The 22,130-nt window shown below is 41.2% G+C and overlaps 1 protein-coding gene across 4 annotated transcripts in view; it reads right to left on the bottom strand.

The window, feature by feature from the left end:
- The window catches only part of zbbx (zinc finger, B-box domain containing), a 55,835-nt gene extending 38,526 nt beyond the window's left edge, over positions 1 to 17,309 (bottom strand). For all 4 annotated transcript variants that reach the window (XR_004615836.1, XM_034604240.1, XM_034604243.1 and 1 more), the window contains exons 1-7: positions 17,109 to 17,309; positions 14,930 to 15,063; positions 14,358 to 14,471; positions 6,942 to 7,041; positions 6,185 to 6,236; positions 5,535 to 5,644; positions 2,118 to 2,213 (exon numbers count right to left, since the gene is read on the bottom strand). Coding sequence is in view for 3 of the 4 variants with exons in the window: in XM_034604240.1 (XP_034460131.1) it covers positions 2,118 to 2,213; positions 5,535 to 5,644; positions 6,185 to 6,236; positions 6,942 to 7,041; positions 14,358 to 14,471; positions 14,930 to 14,994 (537 nt within the window). In the remaining variant the exon portion in view is untranslated. The remainder of the gene's footprint in view (positions 1 to 2,117; positions 2,214 to 5,534; positions 5,645 to 6,184; positions 6,237 to 6,941; positions 7,042 to 14,357; positions 14,472 to 14,929; positions 15,064 to 17,108) is intronic.
- Positions 17,310 to 22,130: the final 4,821 nt, after the last annotated feature.

Raw genomic sequence — 22,130 nt, 5'->3', positions numbered from 1 at the left:
TCAGCTAAATGATATGTAATGTAATAATGTAATGTACCACACACAGGTTAGGCTAAATCTATCTGTGCGCGTGTGTGTGTGTGAGGCCGGACACACGGGCCGATGAGGCACTGATGAAAGCCCCAACACAGCATGCTGATGAAATTAATATTCTGTTTTTGTCTTTCTGTCTCTCTTTCTATGATTCTCCCTCCACTTATTCTTTCTAAGGCAAATGAAACAGGATTAGCATAGAGAGAGAGATGGCTGCGTCAGCTGCATGTGTATAATCCCCAGTTCTTATGTCCTGCCAAAATACACAGTTTTGTGTGTGTGATAGAATAACAGAATGCAAGTTGGTGTTTGAGAGAACTTCCACCCATGCATCACTGAGTGCTGCAGCGAGGACAGAAGAGAGAGTGTTGTTTTGTCTTCACTGAGCTGGTACAATGTGTGTACTGTTTGTCGCTGTCAGTGTGTGTAGCTTTGTTCCACCATGCTGGCTACCCAGTATATACTAGTGTGTTGACTACGTAGTAAATTAGCACATAGACTTCATAGGGGTTAGTTTATAATGGGCTGAGTGTGGGCTGGGCCAGGTTTTGATAAAAAGATTAAGTCAATTGCTTTGGCTGTGCTTTTCAGAATGCTCATTTGTGTTATTGGTGAAAAGAAGCAGTAACCATGCATGTCAGTGGCAGGGTTACACAAACTCTGAGCAGCTCATATTAACTGCATCAGGCTCTGGTCAGGTTTGGAAACTAAAAACAGAATCTCTGTCGTGTTCTGGTCAGGCTGAGTTAGTTTTCTCTCAAGGTCGGATGGGTTCGGACAGAAAAATGCAGCCCAAGCCTTACTTTAATGCAAAAGCACAGAAAATAGCATATGGAGCCACACAAAACAACATATAGGCACACATACTGTCACACACAAATGTGCACAGAAATATGCAAAGAACATTTTGACAGGTAAACCATCAAAATGGAAATTCACACAGCCATAAAGCGCACATCATAGCGTGTGCTTCTAGATGGAAATTATTGTGCCCAAGAAAACAATAACATGAAAATTAGCTGGCAAAATCCCACACATCCTGCGAGGGGAAAAACAGTGCAACCAGCAGAAAACAGAAGATACAGATAATTCATAAGTACATGGAGTAACTACATGAATCAGATACCATACACACACACACACGCAGTGGAGAAAAACAACACAAGGGACTCCCACATTACACAAGTTACTAAAGCACCAGAGCTGAATATGGCCAGATATTAAAAAATATGTTTTTCCCTTGTCCACTGTGCATTTTTTGCATATAAATACCTGTATACATGTTCGTTAAGTTCATAAGTTAACTCTGGGGTTGACAACTGAATGATTTATGTAGATTTATGTCCGAAGATGTGTCACCAAGAGTCAAATTAAGAGTCATTTTCTCAGTTGATTGATAGCAGAATCTTGTTTTTCCATTTTATGGATCCAACACAAGTGTGCTGGCTAAATTAAACTCTCTGCCATTGACCTGCTGTCTTGTCTCTCTGTGTTATCTCTGACTGAAGACTGCTGTGGCTGGTCTTGGGTTGACTGCTGCCCAAGGCCTGTTCTCCGTCTCAATGTGAGTGTGTCATTGACTCTCATAGTGTATGTGCTGTCCAGGTATTACTCATGTTGTGGGGACCTAAATCTGTTCACAAAAACAAATCCCCACAACATTAATAATTGAATTTGAGGGTGAAGATATGTTTTGAGGTTAGGGTTTAAGTTGAGGTTGGGATGCGGATAAAGCCACTGGTTAAGGTTAGAGTAGGTCTCCGGGGATTTAATGTTAAGTCAATGCAATGTCCCCTGAAGCAATGATGACAAGACTGTGCGTGTGTGTGTGTGTGTGGATGTGTGCATGCACGCATACCAAGTGAGATAGGGTGCAGAAGCAGAGAGGCGGAAAAAAATACTAGAGGTTGAGAAGAAGTAGATGCCACAGCCAAGGATGCAAGAAAGGTAAAATAAAGAATGAGTAAAGCAGGATGTGATCATCAGAGATATTATTGAAAGTATCTATGAAAGGGAAAGAGACGGAGAGAAACAGACAAAGATCAGGGTGAAAATAAACTTGACGCACATGGTAGCTTCCTCACCTGAATGGGGATCATTCTGTGGAGCTTCAGTGCCCCCTTCTGGTGAAATCTGGCAAAGCAGCCGATACAGTAGTGCTCCGTGCATTCAACGCAACTCTGCAAAACAGAGACACACCAGGCAGATAAACGGATGTGAAGATTTGTGTGTTCATGTGTCTGAGGCAAGCATACAATTAAAAAAGAATGATAATTCAATGTACATGTGCGGTATGTGCATGATCGCAATGCACACACAATCTGCAGTAACGACCAGAAGACTCATAAAGATTTAAACCTGAACCTAAGCTCTTCTCCCTTCCCCTACCTTTCCAAACAAACCTTGACAGGAGGGATGAATATTGAAATCGAATCTTTAGCAGGATGCTGCAAGGTGTTTGAGTGTGTGTGTGTATGTGTGTGTGTGTGTGTGTGTGTGTGTGTGTGTGTGTGTGTGTGTGTGTGTGTGTGTGTGTGTGTGTGTGTGTGTGTGTGTGTGTGTGTGTGTGTGTGTGTGTGTGTGTGTGTGTGTGTGTTTTGAGGGTGAGTGAGAGTGAGCATCTTAAGGGAGGTCATTATCACTTCTATCTGTGAGAATTTGGTCTTATTAGTGGGGGAAAGTCCTTGCATCAGCAGTTCTGGGAGATAGGCCTAGATCTGGTGGAGGGAGAACACAGGCAAGAACACGAGGAGTGGAGGCAGCGAATCAGAAGGGAAAATCCATGGAAGGGAAAGTGGGAGCAAGCACAGGACCAAGGCTCCTTAAAATTTAAAAACAACAAACAGTAAATAAACAGACGATCATTCTTTGGCCCTTTTTATTTGGCATGCAGGTATTTTTTTCCTTATGGCCCAGGGTTTCATCATCAATACAGAATGTAAACTTTAGTGTAGTGGGATTTTAAGGTCGGGTTGGTAGGTAGGGTTGTTTATTTGCTTCTGCAAAACTTTTCATTGTATTTGTTGAAGTCCGCCTCAAACCCCTGATAGCCAATAATAAATTATGTTGTTGGAGAACAAAAGAAAGAAGCCAGTGTCTGTGGCCCTCGCAGAATTGTGATAAACATAACAAAAAACCTGTCCGACTGCGCGCCATCACCGGTGCTCTAATTGTGCATGACTGGAGCCCTCAGCCGAGGAGACGTGCATTGCGCATGCAGAGATAATAGCCAGAAGTGAGTCAAGGTTTCTAGCTGCTGTTGGTTACAGTGTGTCACGTGTTTTGGAGGCGTACCTTTCACAAGAGGGACGATGGGAGGGGGTGGGATGTAAAGGTTGCATTTTTTGAAAGTACAGCCTGCACGCTTTCCCAGGATTACAAGCCCGAGCTTTAACTCTTTTTGGTAACAGTATAATATATTTCTGGTTTAAATGACTTAGATGCTTATTTTAATAGATGTTAATAGATGTGTTGTATATTAACAGAGGTCTTACAGTGCAACGTTTTACCAGCAGATTCTCTTTAATATGTATTAATGGATATATACATGTATATTTGTTACATTGTGGTGATCTGTTTCTGCTGTTGCACACATATCAGTGTGTGTGTGTGTGTGTGTGTGTGTGTGTGTGTGTGTGTGTGTGTGTGTGTGTGTGTGTGTGTGTGTGTGTGTGTGTGTGTGTGTGTGTGTGTGTGTGTGTGTGTGTGTGTATGTGAAAATGCAAGTGTGCAGCTGCTATATAGCCCTTTAATGGTCCCATAAACAAAGGCCTGATTTCCTCTATCAGCCTGAGGATAAATTACAGAACGTCCCCCAGGGAGTCGGAATCCCTCTCAGGCAGTGAGCGCCACATCACTGCGCTCTCGTGTGCTTCGCATTAAGGAACCGAGGATCTTTTTTTGCTTGGATAACTCTAGAACACTGCACCAGTGTGTGTGTGTGTGTCTGTGTGTGTGTGTGTGTGTGTGTGTGTGTGTGTGTGTGTGTGTGTGTGTGTGTGTGTGTGTGTGTGTGTGTGTGTGTGTGTGTGTGTGTGTGCGCACATGTGATTTTTGTAGAGTCATAGTTGAAAACAAGCCCAGATGTGTATACGACTATGTGTTTGTGAGTGTGCATTTATGTGGTTAAGTGCAGTTTCAGACATAACGGCAGAAACAGAGTCATAACACTCTCCTATATTGCCGTAATTATTGGGCACAGGGGCTGTCTGAAATGTGTGCATGTGTACACCAGTGGACTGTGTGTATCTGTGTGTACATTTAGCCCACACTACTACAAACATTGCCATTAAGCCCCTCACTAAGGGGCACTGGGGGCACTGGAGCCTTCATTGGACGATTCAGCACCATCAGATGCACTATCAAGCAAATCACCACATTACATTTTACCACAATGTGTGTGTTGCACTTAAAAATACCTTACTCCAAAACAAAGTGGCAGAAAAATGGAGGCTGTCAGTGGAATCAGTTCAGTCCCTCCCCTTTCCTTCATTCCCTCTTTCAGTCTCTCTTTCTACAACTATTTCTCTCCTTCTCTGTCTCACTGTCTCTCAGAAGCATCATTTATTCAATACTAAACTCTGCTGGCAGTCAGAAATACGATAGGAATTACACATGAGTAGCTGAGGATTTAGAAGGCGGGGATGTGGGAGTGACTGGTCATCAAGCATGCATTACTCGGCTCAGTCTGCCACAGACTGCTATACACACATACACCAAGGCTTTTCATTTCTCGCTTTCTCCCTTCCTCTTGTTCACACATACAGTTGCAGGCCACAGTCCCTCCTCTCGAGCAGCCGCGGATGAAGAGAGAGAAAGAATAAACAATGGTGCCCTCAGAGGTCTCGGGTATCGATGAATGGATCCAGCTAAACTGTTATCAGTGCAAACACAAACACACAGATAGACCCGCCAGATTGGACAGCAGGGGCACGGCGAGGCAGCGGCAGGGAGAGGAAGGAAACAGACAGACAAACATGATAGAGGGGGTGAAAAAAGAAAGACAGAATCAGGTAGGGATATAAGTGAGGGGGGGGAAAGGGGAGGTTGGTGGGATGACAACAATTTGCGAGTGTGTAAGAGAGAAAGAAAGAAGGATAAACACATATTGCAAGGAGAAAGAGAAAGAGGGCAGAAGAGGGGACAGTAAAGCACAAACAGATGGAAAATGATGGACAAGTAGAATAAAGAGAGAAATAAACAGGCAAGTGACAGATTCAGCTTTTTAATTATGAGTGTAGGTCAAGTTTTTTGATTCCTGGTATTAATTTACAAATTCACTTAAAACATTTTATCTTAGCTCGGCTCATGACATTATGGAAAAATAAGAGGTCAATTAGACACCTGATGCCTAAAAAAAAATGAGTTTGTCTCATTGGACATTTTTTAAAAGGTATGAACACAGGAGGCTGATGAGTTTTGGTCCGATAGAAAGCACATACATTAAATATACAAGAATTTCAGCCACACAGTGTTGTTTGGGTGTGTTTGTGTGCATTTACCAGTCCAGCTGTCTTGACTTCACACTGTCCACAGATTGTTCCCGTCAGCCTGTTTTTCCTTATCGTCCGAGGACCAATGGTAGGAGGCAGAGGGGGCGGCTGAGGCTGGACTAAAAAGACCAAATATTCTGTTAGACTAGACCAGGGGGATTTCATTTAATATCACTGACATTTAAAGATATTTGTCTGACAATAATGTAGAGACGAGCACAGAAACACAGTTTATACAAGAATATTTGACAAGAACCAGACCAATCCTTATAAAGTTACATTTGCTGTTGCTATATAGATTTAATAAGTTACATCTGTGCATTTTTTCAAAAATGCTAATTAAAAGGTGTAATTTTGTGCTTGTGCTTGTGCGTGTTCAAAACATTACTACTACTGCCAAGTTTTGCTACTGGTTAGAGATCAATCTTTAACGAGAGAATTGTACAGACTGGCCTATGCTATGGGCAAGTATCCAACTTATTGAAGTCAAGTGTGGGCGAGACACTGAACCTGTTCCAGTTAGCAGGGTGGTGCCCTGTAGCGGCTCTTGAATGCTAACATCATCATGGAGGGTAGAGAGGATTTCAGAACAAGGTAGTCTATCAAAGGACCAATGGTTTTTGGAAACACGTCTGGGCCAGGTTGTGCAAACTGCTCACCTGTCAGCGGTTCAGTCTTCAGCATTCGGATCTTCATCTTGCCTGCTGACAGCTGGGGAGGAGACAGGGAGGGTGGGAGTGACCTGAATTTGTATGCAAGTATGTGACCTATTCCTAAATTTGCAGCATTTCTTTAATGTGCAAACAAACAAATTGATGAATAAAAACTTGCTACATAAGAGGTTATTTTACATATATTGAGTCTGTATCATAAAATGAGTCAATCTATTCTTGATTGCAGCCCTTACATGTTGTCAATCTGGTGACTATAAATACTACAATTTAAAGTATCCTTGAATGTACCACAGAAATTTAACCTTCTCATTTTAGATTTTACATTTTGTTACAAATTACTATGCTGGACATGACAGTTATTGCCTCTCAATGAGAATCCGTATTCTCTACAAGGGGATATTTAATAGCAGGCGCTGGCCTCTGCTGAAATTAAAATGATGAGAATGAAATCATTCTCGGTCTTCTTCTTCACTCTAAGGCAGTACTAAACTAGATCTAGATCTATGGTAATAATTTCTAAAATTAAGCTCCTGGGTGCAAAGTGCAATCTTATCTCAAGCCATGCTTGGTGTCCTTGGTGTTTTCATATGTTTAATTCACATATGGGATATATATGGACATTTGAAGACATCCATAATGGTGCAGGTAACCCTTAGAAATCAGGTTTAACAGGAAGTATATGACTATATATATATATATACATATATACAAAATTAACACATCATAAAAACATCTGGTGTACCTTCTGGAGTCTGTTCTCCTTGAACTTCTTTGCGCTGTTTGTTACATTGTTGTTTGAAGAACCACATTGTCCAGACGTCCATCTAAACCCTCCTGAATGCCTGCAGACAGAGAAAATATATGACTTTCATTCGGTAATTAGCAACAAAATGCAACACAGGCACAGAAAAACTGATCAATCCTTTTCTAGGAAATATTCTTGTTATATCTGTTTACACAAAATTGAGTTTATATAATTAATAAATCATAGTAGTAGATGGATAAATAGTTTAACATGACCGCAGCGACTGTGCAAGCCACAACAAAAACATTCTCAAACTGTGAAAGAATTGGAAGATTTGGCAACAACTGCAATGAAAGCACTTTTGCTACAGAATGAATTTGTATAACAATGCCAGGCTTCGAATAGAAAATAAACCAATGTCAAAGAAGAATAAATATCAGCATGAAACAGGCCTAACATGACTAAATCCAAACTACCTCAACCAAAATCCAGGAAAAAGTGGTCCTTAAGGTGTTAAGTATATGCACAGTGACACACACCTTTACCTCCACAACAATCTGACTTTGGCAACATAAATTGTAGACATCACACAAGAGGTTAGTAGAAATAAACCTACTTAAACATCAACAGACACAGACATAGGTGCAGATGCAAATGCAAGAACCAATTCGACACACATGCAGGACGCTCCTGTCAGCAGCAGAGAGTGAAGAAGTGGAGAGGAATCCTCATTTTGACATGAGTTATTCATGCTCATGTTGTTGAATTATTTATGCTATTTATGCTATTGTGATGTCTGGCTGTCTTTGAAAGAAGTTTATTTTGGATTGAGCTGGCAGTCTGTCAGACTCGATTTGTGTGAGTGAGAGTGTGTCTCTGACTGTGTGTGTGTGTGTGTGTGTGTGTGTGTGTGTGTGTGTGTGTGTGTGTTGACAAGAGTTGCCAACACCCCTGACACCGTTGCTGTGCTGCGCTGACACTGAGGGTGGGCGTCAGCTAATCACGCCGGCAACATCACCTTGGCAACTGGACTGTCGCTATAGGGAGACAGTTGAGGCAAACCCCTGTCTGCGGGATGACAGGGTGTCCCCTCAGGACAGGCAACCTGGAGAGATAAAGTGTGTGTGTGTGTGTGTGTGTGTGTGTGTGTGTCTGTTTGTGTGTCTCTCACAATCTAATCCACGCAGACTCATGCTCAGTTACATTTACTGAGCTACTGTACACGTATGAGTAAACACTCACTTCAAAATAAGAACGTTTATTTATTTATAATAAACAGACATATTCCCACACACACAAAGTTCGATCACACCTACTTATTTTCCAATGCTTTTAAATACCAATAACAGCCTATGTTTGTGAGTGTGTGTGTGTGTGTGTGTGTGTGTGTGTGTGTGTGTGTGTGTGTGTGTGTGTGTGTGTGTGTGTGAGAGATAGTCTGATCCAGCAGTGTGGAAAAAATGTCATGCGTTGACCTGATTAAACCTGTTAATGAAAAAAAAAACACACGCCCACACACTCACACCTATTCACACACTATCACTATCTTGATCACAACTTGCATATTGGAAGCAAACATCACAACACCAAATGCAACCTCGTCAAAAATATTAAAGTCAAGGAAGAGGAGACAGAGTGAAGAGTTCTTTACGTCAGCTCAGAGCTACTCTATATTTCTAAATGATAAACAGATATAATGCAATGAAAGCGAGGAAACAGCAAATGTTTTAACAAACACCACGTGTCATACCTGGACACATTCAATCCTGGCAAACACAAGACAACACACATAAACACACCCAGGCTTCTCACCCAAAGGATGAAATAAAAACATCTGTGCCCCCCCACACACACAAATGCACACACACTTTAAAGTCTCGTGCCAAAATAATTGTGTCTTCTCTGGATTCCCTCTCTCCCAGTGTGAGATGAGAGGAAAGGTCATAAACAGAGAGGGTAAGTCAAAAGTGCAAGCGTAATACATTTTTCTCAAAGATGGTTTCTGTTATTTTAGACGTTTTTTATCAGACTGATGTTCAAGTTTAGTTTTAATAAATTTTCTGATGATTATAAAAACAAGGTGAAAAGTCATGTTTGACAGCTGGGACTTTGATTGGTCGTGGGCACGTATTGGCAGGTCCTCAATCCCGTCAATAACTCAATCCCCAAATGGCTACTGTACAAAATCTGGCTCCAAATGACATCATTGGCACAAATGGCATCATCAGTACTATTGGCTTCATCTCTGGATGGTGGAGGATGTGGAGACTTGTCAGGAAATAAACTTACAGAAAGTTAATTGAATCCTATAATCACTTTTTAGTCCAGCATGAACAATGCTGGTCGCAGGTCAATGCATATGCATGGTAGACATGAATGCTACAGACTGAAACTGGTGCTAAAAGCAAAGAAATTAATGAATCCAGCACACACGTAGACTAAAAAATGTGACTAAAGAAAAAGCACAGCAGTGAGACAGCAGAGGAAGCAAGAAAATGGAAACCTCAACTGTACTTAAGGTAAGAGCTAGTGTCTGTAAGCCATGCAGGACTAAAGACAAAGCTACATTAAATCGGCAGGCCAAAACAGAGAATGATGAACTGCTCTCGCCCCAAGCTGCCGGTCTGGCTTTATTATCGCCTGTGTGCTCTTCAACAAACTGATTATACCGCACCTCCTCTCAGCAAAGTGAATTTGTTTGCCTATCCTTTAGGATGCCTACATGAGGGTGTGCGAGTGTGCGAGTGTATCCCGACACTAAGACAAAGACGAACAATTCACCTAGTCCGGCAGCACTGAGATCTAAGAGATAAATCGAGAGAGGAAAAACATAACACATGGTGCGCATTACACAGACACACGGTACACTCCACAGTCTGAGAATAAATCACAGCCTGAAGATCTACAGTAAAGGCGCTTCAAACATACACCCACATGTTCTGAGGGGGAACAGAGGACATTCCAGGTAACCTTCACATTATTCACCAGAACACCTGATTAACTGCCAGACCTCCTTCCGCGTCCGCTTTTTCCCATGTCAGTCACAGGAGAAGTGATAAGAACTGTTTCCTCTTTTTCATTAGAGGCTTACAAATTAATTGATTCAAAGTGTTAAGCTGGATTTCACATCTAAAGGACTGCTGCATCGCTACAAAGCCTTCCGATAAAAGACAGGAGGAAGGGAAGCCACATTAACGTGAGCGTCAATTGTAAAAGCCTGACAGGACATGTGGATCTGTTTTATTTTAGCACTCGATAATGTCATTTAATCCTTGACTGCCCGTCTTCAATTCTAGTTCAGGGGTTTTTAGCTTCATCATGTGTGCGACAAACTTTTCTTCTACCTTCCATTTTAATCTAGCAAGCAACAAAACAAGCCGTGTTTGGAAAAACTGATTAAACAGTATGGCAGGAGGGTCCACATGAAAGACAGCAGCACAACTTATCATCTGACTCATGTCACCTGATTTAAAAGACTTGCTGTAAATGACAGAGCCCCTTATTCCCCTCTAGAATAATAAGAATAATGAACTTTTTTATATAGTACTTTTCTTAACACTGCTAATAAGTTAAGTCCTTTAGAAGGAAGAGACAGATGTTAAACTGTTCTATTACAGTTATACTCTCCTTGACAACAGCTCTGCACATTCCAAGTCAGGCCGTATACAGAAATCGCTATCCAGAACTTAAGCTACCATGTCCCGGATATGAGCATTGCCATCTTGCGCATTTAGAGCCACAGTTTGCACAGTAGCAATTGGGGAGTGGAGTGAGGTCCCGCCCAATACACATGCTCGACCAATTGCAAATCAGTCTCAGCTCTCAATCATGGTGATTCACCTCATTTTTATAGCATCACATAAGTAATTAAAATCAAATTTACCAGAAAACAAACATATAAAGAAAGGAACCATCTTTGAGAAACATTGATGTGTACTCTGAATTTTTAGATGCCCATGTTTCATCCACCAACATGGAGGAGGCAGGGTTTATGGTCTATACTGCAGCCGGCCCCCAGGTGGCGATGGAGACACTTGACCGATCAATGAAGTCTACGGTTCAGACTGATTAGTGACACCACTGCCGAAACAAATCACTGGAGCAGTATTAATATAAGGCAGCCTTTTTAAAGAATCATTCTTAATTTGAATGGAATATGAATCTTTTTCAGTTACCTCCCAGCCGCGTCATATCCAGAGTATGTATTCTATTTACACTTAGTAACTGAGGCAGCCGAGTCTTTCTCCTTCACCTTCACTCCCTCTCGCATATACACAAATCCCCACTGCACTCCACTTCTTTCAAGCTGACGCACACAAATGTAAAATCTTTGTCAGGTCGGTCAAGACATGGGAACGAGGCAAGACTCCTGTCCTGTCGAGATGAATGTGTCTTTACAAATTAAGGAACACTAAATAAATTCAGCTGAAAAAAGTTTGTAGTCGTACCCTCTGTAGCCTGCAACACAAGGGCCATTATTTATTGGAGACTAGTATCAAAATCACACGAAAGGCAGACACACACACACGTTGTCGTATTTTGGGGTCGGCGGAGCGCTAAATGTTGCAGTATTTCAGTGTGACAGGAAACACTGTGTTTATGTGCTTATCGTTTGTGCTGCCTGGACAAGATGGCCCTATCCCCATGCTGATGTATGGCTTCTTAATTACTGATAAACAAAGGAGTATTCATAGAGTAGGACATATACACACACACACACACAACACATTTCCTAATTCATTACGATACTAATATATTTTGGGATATTGTATAAATCTGAAGCAAGCATTAAAAATGTGTAAAGAGCGTCTCATCATACCTCAGCTTTAAATCACTGATGCTGTAATGAGCGCCGCTGCCTGTAAATGTGTGTTTGTGTGTATCGTTTTCTGGCTGTTACTATCTGAAAGTGTCTGTGTCTAATATACGGACTCTGCTTCTCACTAAAGCTGTCTCTGAGTTATGTGCTCATATATTGTGATATACACCCCTATTACATTTTTCTCCATAACTTCACATTGGGTAACACATCTCTGAGTCATTAATGGAATTAGATGAAATGGGGTGAACTTGGAATGGAGAATAAAACAATCACATTAATAACTGGAGTTTGTTTTCATCCCACAAATTAATTTCCTGCTCACACAGGCAAGAATGCCCCTCAATCTGAATTTGCTGGATAATAGTCACAGTACTGGACCAGGTACATACGCTGTAATAAAATGGTGAGGGGAAATAAATGCTATTGTTTGTGTGCGAATGTGTGAGCTGTCAAATCCAATTAAAATTTATTTAAGGATGTGCATGTAAGATTTTTTAATTTTAATAGTCTCACACACACAAAACAGTAATGGCCTGATATAAATTTGTAGCAGCATGTGTTTGTGTGTGGCTGTGTGTATGTGCCTGTGTACTGCAGGGCCAGCCCTATAAATGTGAATGTCCCTGACTGACTGAGCGATGAAGTTACACCACTGGTCACCCAGCTGACTGTTGGCGTTTCCCCCACTGGCCTTCATTTTTATGAAGTCTTAAGAGGAGCGATTAGAGGCAGTGTTGTCAACTTGGCACTTTTGTTGCTGGATCCTGACTTTTCTGATCTGATGGGGTTTTGTTTTCAGCAGTTCAGCCATTCCACAACAGGTTTTAACTACATCCTTTTGTTTGAGTATGAGCTGGTCCATGTTAAAGGTCCCATCGCATAGAAAGTGACTTACCAATGTCATATTTGATTATAAAGCAGGTCTGGGTGCTCTATAAATACCATGAAAGTATTAAAACACTCGAATTGCACACAGCCTGTTCCCAAAAACAAACCATTAGGATATCTGTAGGGGAAAAAAAGAAAAGGAACAGCCCTCTACTATGCCCGCCCAGCATGAACCACCCAGTTCCACCGTTCAAACTTGCTATCATTAGTTTTGTTCGGCCTCATTTCAGTTTTAAATCTGCTAATTCTGCTAATCTAATTCTTCTACCAAATGGTGCATTAATTTTTATCTCTGTTTTAAGATATTATTTCTTTTATGAGTTTCACTTGAACTGAATACTGCCCAATATTATACATGTTTCTGTGGACTGCAAACCTGCTTACTCATATTAAAAAAGAAAGAGAAATATTTAAAAGGAATGAAATACTTCTGGTATTTTATTACTTACATTTTAAGTAAATCCGTCCATGCTCAACATTCACTCTCATTATTGTCTTTCACTTGCGGTTAACATTGCTGTCCATTAATGCCAGCGAATGGAAAATATGAGGAACATCTGATACAAGTTGTCAGGACCAAGTGTCTGTAGGGCTCCACTGACCTTTAGAATAATCCACTAGATGGGTGAGAGCCTACTTTATCTATGAGTGGCTTTTCAGATTTTCTGACTTCTCCTTTTTTCCCTTCAGTCGCAACCTTTCCATGACCTTTATGGGAAGAGAAGTCATCGACCGTCCCCCTATCTGTCATCTAGTCACCTCCTCCATCTCTATAACTCTCGACTTTCTTTGCTCTGCTGCAGCTGATGCAGTCTGTTTCACACCTGCTCTACCTCTCTCCCTGTCTCTCCATTACTCACTAGCTCTCCTCACTATGTGATTAGCTGTGGCATTCGGAGATTCTCTGATGTATTTTTCCTCATGGAAACTCTGCAACCAACGCAACTTAGACATCAAATGGACGAAGGTGATTTCTGAAGCTAACCCTTAGGTTTTGTAAAAAATATGCCAGTGAATTATTATTATCTGTTGGAAATCTTTCATCACAGTGTTAGCTTAACAAAACCAACTTATAATTTATCTATTTCCAACTTTGTTTCACATTTCTGTTACAACTTCTATTTAATGTGATTTTTAAGCAGACACAGACAGTCAGTATGATAATGGTAAGATAATGGTGCAATTTTAATATCATCACATACTGAATCAAATCCTGAATATATTACTCAATTTCATGTGGATGAATTGTGTAGCTGTTGATGTATTGTGCTCTCAGTTAATGACCTGGACAGTCAGACACATGGGCAGCTCCATCCTTTCATGCCCATAGTTGGATTCACATTAAATCCCACACAAGAAACCTTCATCACCACAAACTAGGAACAAACACGTGATGGAAAGCAGACAACACATGGAGCAGTAAAATAACTGGTGAAGTAAGTTGAAACTTCATTTAGGAAAGTGAATCGACCCCCCCCCCCTGTGATTTCTGTTACATCTGCTGCAGCTCATCCTGCACATACTAATTTACTATCCTCTCTTTCTCTCTCCTCCCTCCCTTTTTCACTCACCTCATATCCGTCTTCAGCTGTCTTCCTTCCATTCTCACCCACCCACTTAAGTCTGCCCCGGCTCGTCCTCTCCACCTCTCCCTCTCCTTTCTCTTCCTTTTCCAGTGCACTGACTGTGATACTGATACGCACCCTCTCTCCTCCTTCTCTTTCCTCATGCTCTGTTTCAGCTGTTGCAGTTTCTCTTCCATGTCTTTGCTCTCCAGGGACAGAGTCACAGTCTCCATCTGTAGCTCTTGCAGGTTCCTATGGCAACAAACACACACATATATGCAATCAATCAACAACAATCAATCATACAAATGAACCTGCTCTTCCAGATTGGACGTCCAGGCTTTTATCAATATGTTCAATTCATCTGCTGCACTGATAGATCCCTGTTGCCATGACTGATCCATACTTTAATCAATTAGTCACTGGATCAGGATACCACCAAGCAAGCCATCAATTCAGTCAATTACCTGTTGGCAAATGAGAAACTACAGTGGGAGGTTGGACTCAATTTTGCACCGGGCAGTTATTAAGGTAACAAATACAGAGCACTGAAAACTATCAGAATCCCGGTCACAAGGTTTATCTTGCCCAGAACTCCACTTTGTGAAATGGCCATTCAGGTATAGATGGTAAAAGTGTGGCAACGAAGAAACCCTAATGGGCTTCTACCAACTGCCTTAAATCAAATCATTGATCTTATCTCATCTTACCTGGCATTGAGTTTGACGGATTTGGCCTTGCTGTTATGAAGCACCACGAAGTCATTTAAATTCATGTCTCCTCTGTCTGTGGGCTCTGGTATTCCTCCGGCGTATTTCTCTGCGACTTTTACAAAGAGTCTCTTCTGCAATAAAAACCCAACAGTAATGACATAAAACAGGCTATCACGCTGGGCCCTGGCTAAATCACACAACGCTATAAATTAATACTGCTGCAATGAAATGAGTAAAATAACAGCGAGAGATTTGCTCAAATGTGCGAGAGGCAGTTAAAACAAGCCGTCCGGTGTGTTTAAATTGGGTCTGGCAGACTTATGTGCTTGAAAAAAGGATGGAACCTCTTTAAATCAGCAAAAGCCATTTACGGATTTTATACAGCGAGGTAGCCACACCTCCTAGCAACTCAGCCGATAGCAAAGTGACATTAGGTCGGGGTGAGTGGCTACAAAAGGTTTCACTCAAAGTGGGTAACAAGGAACCAGCACCTGCATCAGAGCATTGATGAAATGAGAAGTTTCCTGATAGCCACCTGACCTTTTTTCACAGAAGATTTTTTTAACTGTGTCACAACTGAAAAACCACTGATGTAAGTAACCTTTAAGTGTCCATTGAAGCTCTATCCGTGAGCCATTGCGCACAAGACCAGTGGATAGGATGCAGCCTTGATCATTTTGATTGTTATTAAGTATATCTTTGCTTTTCCTGCCATGACCTCAATCATTTATTGCAGACATTCAGATGACAGACACACTCTGGTATACTGAATATACTGAATGTTTTAGTGTTTTTGATTTATGGCTGAGCGATATAGACAAAAATGATGTCATGACAAATCATTTCCTATTGGTCAATATCCATAATTATCATGATAAATTTAACATTATTATTTATTTCAAGTGTAAAGAGTTGTGTCTTTAAATTCTTCTTTGTGGGCAGAGAATGACAAACACTCTAAAAAATATTATTTAATTGGTTATTCCGTCTCACTGGATTTTTGTTATATTGCTATGGATGGAAATTATATTGCAACAGTCATTGTTATTGTTTTATTGACCACCTCAATTTTTATCTTAAACGTTATAGCTTCAACACAGTGACTCCAGATGTGGGAACAAACCTCCTCATAACCATTAAGGGAAGGTTTTTATATATATATATAATGCTCAGACTTCATACTACATACAGATGTTGGAAGTTGAGCAACGTAGAAATATGTTTAATTATAATTTTGTACGCAACATTATCATAACTACCGTCATTACATCAATTACATTTTACAACTCCATCCAACAAAAGAGAACCAGATAATTAAAATGTCCCCTTACTTCCCAAAGCAAAAGAGGTCCAACGAAAAAAAGAAATGGCGTGCATCCATCCCCCGACATGTTATGATAGATATTTGTAATTTAAACATATAATTGTGTTTTTTGTGATGAAACTGAAACTGCTGATCACTTTTTTCCCAAAGTATGTATTTCTTAAGCTCTATGGCTCTAAATATGCATGAATGGCTTTCCTACAAAATTGTCAAACTTGAAACCTTCCCCCCGAAAAGGAACATTATCATTTATGGACTTGTCATGGGCAATTTGAAAGAAAGCTTCCTGGGAAATGTCATTCTCCTCACTGGGAAACTTTATGTTCACAAATCCAAGTACACGATAGCGAAATCTAAAATTCTCTATGTTTCATAATGAACTTCTATTATTTATCAACGCCCTGAAACTCGTGAAAAATAACAACTTTGCTTTATAGAGAAATATGATTTAGAAACAAGCCCAAGCCCTTTTAAATGCAACTTTATAATTTGTTTTACTTGTGATTCATTTCTTTCATATGGGTTGCAAAAAAAATGTCTCTTAACTTTATTCATCCACACAGCTGCACCTCTCCTTTATCTGTTATACTGTATTCGGATGTAAGTGCCATATTGTTTGTATATTTAAACAAGAAAAGAGCTACACAGCTAGCTAACGTTAGCTAACACTGAGGTTAATGCCAACAGGAGAAGTCGATGTAAAGAAGCAGATAAAGTTACTGTTAACTCGCCTCTATGGTTCCAGCACCTGTGTAGTGACGCTAACACCCATGGAGAGTTCCTACAAGATGCTAGTGAAGCTAACTTGCTAAAAGCTTGCTAACGTCCCACTGCTGAGAATGTGTAGCTCACCTTGAACTGTCCGCGGCTCTCCTCGGTTTCGCAGCTTGCTCAGACAAACTCTCACTTTTTAATCTACTTTTCTGTCTTCACGTTCGACTAAACACGTCAATACTTAACGCTTTATAGTTGAGTATATAATAATGTCCAGCCAACAGCACGCTCCACTCCCTGAGCCCGCAGCGTCTGTGTCAACCTGCCGTTACCGTGACAACCAACCAACCCCCCCCCCCCCCCCCCCGCAGCTCTCGCGATAGCCCCGCAGCCGGCAAGTTTACCCGGAAACGTGTTGGGTTTGTTTTTCGGGAACATTTCCCTGCTCCAGGATTTGTTGACTAATCTTCAACTTAAAAAGAAAAAAGAGTCGTAATAATCTGCCTTTTGTTTGTTCGCAGGAATAAACATCTGATTCAAAGACACGGAGTCCCCTGTTGCCTCAGTAATCACGGGCAGCGGGAATTTCCTTCTAATTAAAATCCTCACAGCATCAAGATAAATTTTATAGCTTTGATTAGAGCTTTGAACCCTGCTTATGTTTTTTTTCTCTTCCTCCAACAGACTGTCGAGTTGTCTTTAGTTATCCGGGAGGATGTTGTTTAGATCTTTCATGTTGACAAACATTGGAGATCAGAAGCAAAATAATTTCCCATTAGTCCCATAAGATTCATTTTTGTGGGGATGTACTTGATGAGAGGGACGTAGTGTGTTTATGTGTGTGTGTGTGTGTGTGTGTGTGTGTCCGCAGGAGTGTTTGTGTTTGTTTGTTTACAGGGAAACTGAGCCCCGATGTATTTGTGTCATGGTCTACGCTCCAGTCTGCCAGTGTTATTCCTCCTCCCTAGTGTATCCCGTCGGTCTCTGTGTTTGTGTGCACGGTGTGTGTCTGTGCTGAGGGAGTCTGGTGCTTCTCACTGTCTCTGCTCCTTGTTGTATGATTATCTGCACATGCACCAATGATCGGCTCAGTCCAGCAGCACATAAACCTCATTCACAGTTTGGTACCAAGCTCTCAAACCTTCAAATATCCTTGTGTTTTTTGCTTGAGGTGACATTTGACTCCTTGTGCTTCAGGTCAGGATCACCTCCTGCTTACCTGTCCCCCTGCCACCTTCACTTAGCTCATCATCCCTGTCCACCTCCGCCAGCCTCCAGGCTCCCTCAATCCTTTGCTCCACCTGCCATGCACCTCCTTCGCCCCCATTCAGCTCAGCTCTGCCACCCCCTTCCCCCTTTGCCCTCTGTTTTGTTATTAGTAATGCATATGAGTTCACACGCAACACCTAACAATCAGTATTCACTTACATAAAAGACAGCTGTAACATAAAACAGTGATCAAATCTAAAAAAATTATAATAATTTGCACGGAATTTGACCATTTTGCTATACAGTTGAGGATTTTAAAAAACATTTGAATTATGAAACAGTGTTACGCATCATCTAAATAAAACCAAACGTGCAAAATGTGACTGTGTGAGATTCTTTCGATGCAAATATAGGCCAACTGAGGGAATTCATGCGAAATGCTTTCCCTGATCAAGCCATTTCTGTTAGAGCTCTGACTGTCAAGTACATTATTCAGAGGTTCAGTTGTATCTTACATGACATTTTATTTATCTTTTTATTGTGCAGTTTTAATACAAATCCTTCTATAGCTTAATGCACTTTAAGCCCAGACATGAAATAAAATTTGTGGAAAACCAAAAACATTGTTATCAAAATACAGATTCTTGTCTTTTCAAGTGTGCAATATTAAAAGCCCATCATAATTTTGGTGATAATTATGAAAATTTGCCCTGTGCTGGATTGGCCACCTGTCCAGGGTTAACTCTGCCTCTCGCCCAATGTCAGCTATAGGAAGAAGGGCCTGTGGCTGAAATGTTAGCGGGGAGGTATTTCAAAAGTTTGTAGTAGCCTCAACTGGAGTTTGGAGATTCTTCCGTCTTCTGGGATTCGTGGTTTCTGTCTAGCACCTTATCAAATTTGGATAAAAGGATAAGGACTATAGATTAACAATGAGTGGAGGGACTGTGAAATTTCTCTGTGGTGCTCTGAATACATATGAGCCTGAAAAGACTATACAAGCCAGTGTGTGTGTCTGTGTGTGTGTCCATGTCCGTCGAATCCATAAGAAACTTTATGCCTTTAGTACAAAAGCACTCTTCTTCTGCAGGCCATGCCCCTGAAGCTCCTCCTTTTTTTGTGGTCTCTATGCTTCCTACCAAACCACAGGGCAATTATGGCTCAGCAAGCACTGAACACACCTCCACCTCATTCCTAAATCTAGCGCTCTTGTGCTCTCTCTCTCCTTTTGTCTGCCTCTCTCTGTGTCTCTCTTCCTGCGTTGTTGGCATATGACCTATTGCTCCTGCCATCAGGGAAGTGAGGGTGTATGACTTATTGAGCGTACGTGCGTGTGTGCGAGCGCGGATGGTCATTTTGGGTCGTGACCCTCCAGCTGGATCCTGTCTCCGCTGCTAAACTGTGACTCCCTCCCTCCCTCTCTCTCCCTCTCAACTCTGCCTGCATAGACAGCAGGGCGTGCAGCGGCATACCGATGAGCGCACGAGTCAGAAGAAGACAGAGAAGGAGTAAGAGAGGGAGCGAGGGATGCAGGAATGAAAAGCTGGAGGTGCAGGGAGGGGGTACTTAGCAGGAGGCCAGGAGACTCGTAGATAAGCAAAGCAAAGGATGGGGGAACAAGAGGATTGACAGAATGCATGAAAGGAGGGGTACAACAGCAGAGGAGTTGCAGGAAAAGGACAAGCGTTGCGCTGTGAAATGTCAGGGCTATTTGATTAATTAGGAGGCAATGATTGTGGTGCTGCACTGAATGTCATCTGCCGGGTAAACCTTCCTCGGTGGCTTCACACTGGATATATATATTGACTGCTTGGCGATGGGTGGAAAACCTTTTAGTAATGACAGAGTGGTGGCAACAGGCGGACAAGTAAAAAAGGAAAGAGAAAGAAGTCAGTCAGCCAGAATCTAAACCTTTTTTTTGCAACTACTGATATTCATAGGGGAGTTTTGTGTTGTGTTGTAGATAATCCTAGGAGTATGTTAACGGCATAATGGAGCGACTGTTAAATAACTTTGAAAGGGCTGGTTGGGAGCTTTCATCCACCCCTCTCAACATCCTACTTATTCCTATTCAGAGTCACAGGGGGCTGGAGACTAACCCTGCATGCACAAATGGCGGAAAGGCAGCTCACCTGTCCATTATAGGATTAACACCGGGCGATTGCATTTACACGGACAATTTTTAATCTCCTAGCTCTCCTGATCTGCATGGCTTTTGACTGTTAGGGGTGAACCAGAGCAAGCGAGGGAAGATCATTAATGGGCAAACAGCTGGCCCATGATCCACGACCTTTCTTTAACTGTAAAGGAGCAGAGTTAACCACTGAGTTCCTGTGTGTGCACACCCCAATGGAAAATAACAGAATATTTTCTTTTCCATGGTTGTACATATACACTTATATATATATATATTAAAAAATACCTGAAGTAGTGAATATAATTTAATTGGTGGTACTTACAGCGTCAAAGATCTACATTATAAACTTATGAGATAACTTTTTACGGAGAAATTTATGGATTAAGTAGTGATAATAAAATGGGTGGGGCTGCATTATCAACACTAGAGGTGTTTTCAGTTATTTTTGTTTAATATGCTTTTAATGGAAATAAGGTGAAGTTGTCATGGAAACTAAGGATGTCTTCACCTGAAAGTCCAGACCAAGGTGGTGTCTTTGTTAACATGTGATCCGGTTAGTTTAGTTTCACATTGTAATTTAGGGAGTGCAATAAAGACCTTTGTGTGACATAAGCGCGTCCTGTCCTCGTTACATACGAAGGCTACATTTACCTACTTGTCATTGATTTGTTTGTGGATGGGCGTGCGTTCGATGTTGGCATGGTATCGATTCCTTTATTGTATTTGCTAACTTTTTTGTATAAGGGCATAGAAAAAAGTACTGTTTCTTTTTAGAGGGGAAAATGAATGGGCCGGTTGACTTTGTTACCATCTTTGCCACTGCAATATGATAAAAATGAACGTCCTCTGCATCTTAAGCAAAGACCGCAAGCAATCCTTCTTTTTCTTCTTCTATTGTTCAATGCTGTCTCTACTTCTTGCAACTGTTCCAAAAGTTTAACACATCCAAAAAAATGTTTTCACACTGCAAACGAAACCAAGCAGTGGTTCAGTATGATCTATCTCACCCTATAGAAGACCTCTTTTGGTCAGACTAAATTTTGGTCTGTTGGTCTGCACCTTTCACATCTGTTATTTTGGTTCAGACTAAACTGAGAAGTCCGAAGGTCCAAACCAAACAAGGTATAGGAGAGAAAGCACTCGAAATAGCTTAGCTATTCACCAAAGTCAATGTACCACGAGTTGTCCCACCTTCACATGTGCAGCAGGAAAGAGAGATAAATATATTAATCACATGCAGCCCCGAGAAGAGACTAACCAGCTAAAATAAGTGATCCAGGACTGTGTAGGTAAACCTTTTTGTTGGTACTCCGTCACCTCATTTTGGAAGGAAGTGAAGCTCTATTCAAAAATGGGTTGTGTTTAGCTGTGAAATGAAGCTATGAAATGATAAATGAGTTACCCTGAGGTCCTTTGTTGCCAATTTCAGGTTCTAATTTATTTTTTTATAATTAAATGAAATGTATTCAATATACAGTTCAAACTGAATTACAGTCACAAATGCAATGTTTCAGTTTTAAAATATACACCAATGTTCGACATGATTAGGCCAATTAAAATAGGGACAAAAGCATCTGTTTTCTGATGATTAAAATATTGTTGGTGCCATCACAGTGCCCCTTCATGAAAAAACAAGATACTCCTAATTTCTGCCAATTGATGTTGAAAGGCTGCAACTGTGTGGAGCGTCCAGCCTCCTCTGAAAATAATGAGATTTATTTTCTTTGAGGTTCTGATCACTAAAACCCTCTCAGGCCGTGACTGTGATGAGAGGTACTCGGTGGACATGCCAGTCTGCGAGATGTGAGCCAGATGAT

This window comes from Hippoglossus hippoglossus, chromosome 13 (genome assembly GCF_009819705.1).
Source record: "Hippoglossus hippoglossus isolate fHipHip1 chromosome 13, fHipHip1.pri, whole genome shotgun sequence".
NCBI lineage: Eukaryota > Metazoa > Chordata > Actinopteri > Pleuronectiformes > Pleuronectidae > Hippoglossus > Hippoglossus hippoglossus.
This window is presented reverse-complemented; position numbering and strand designations above follow the sequence as displayed.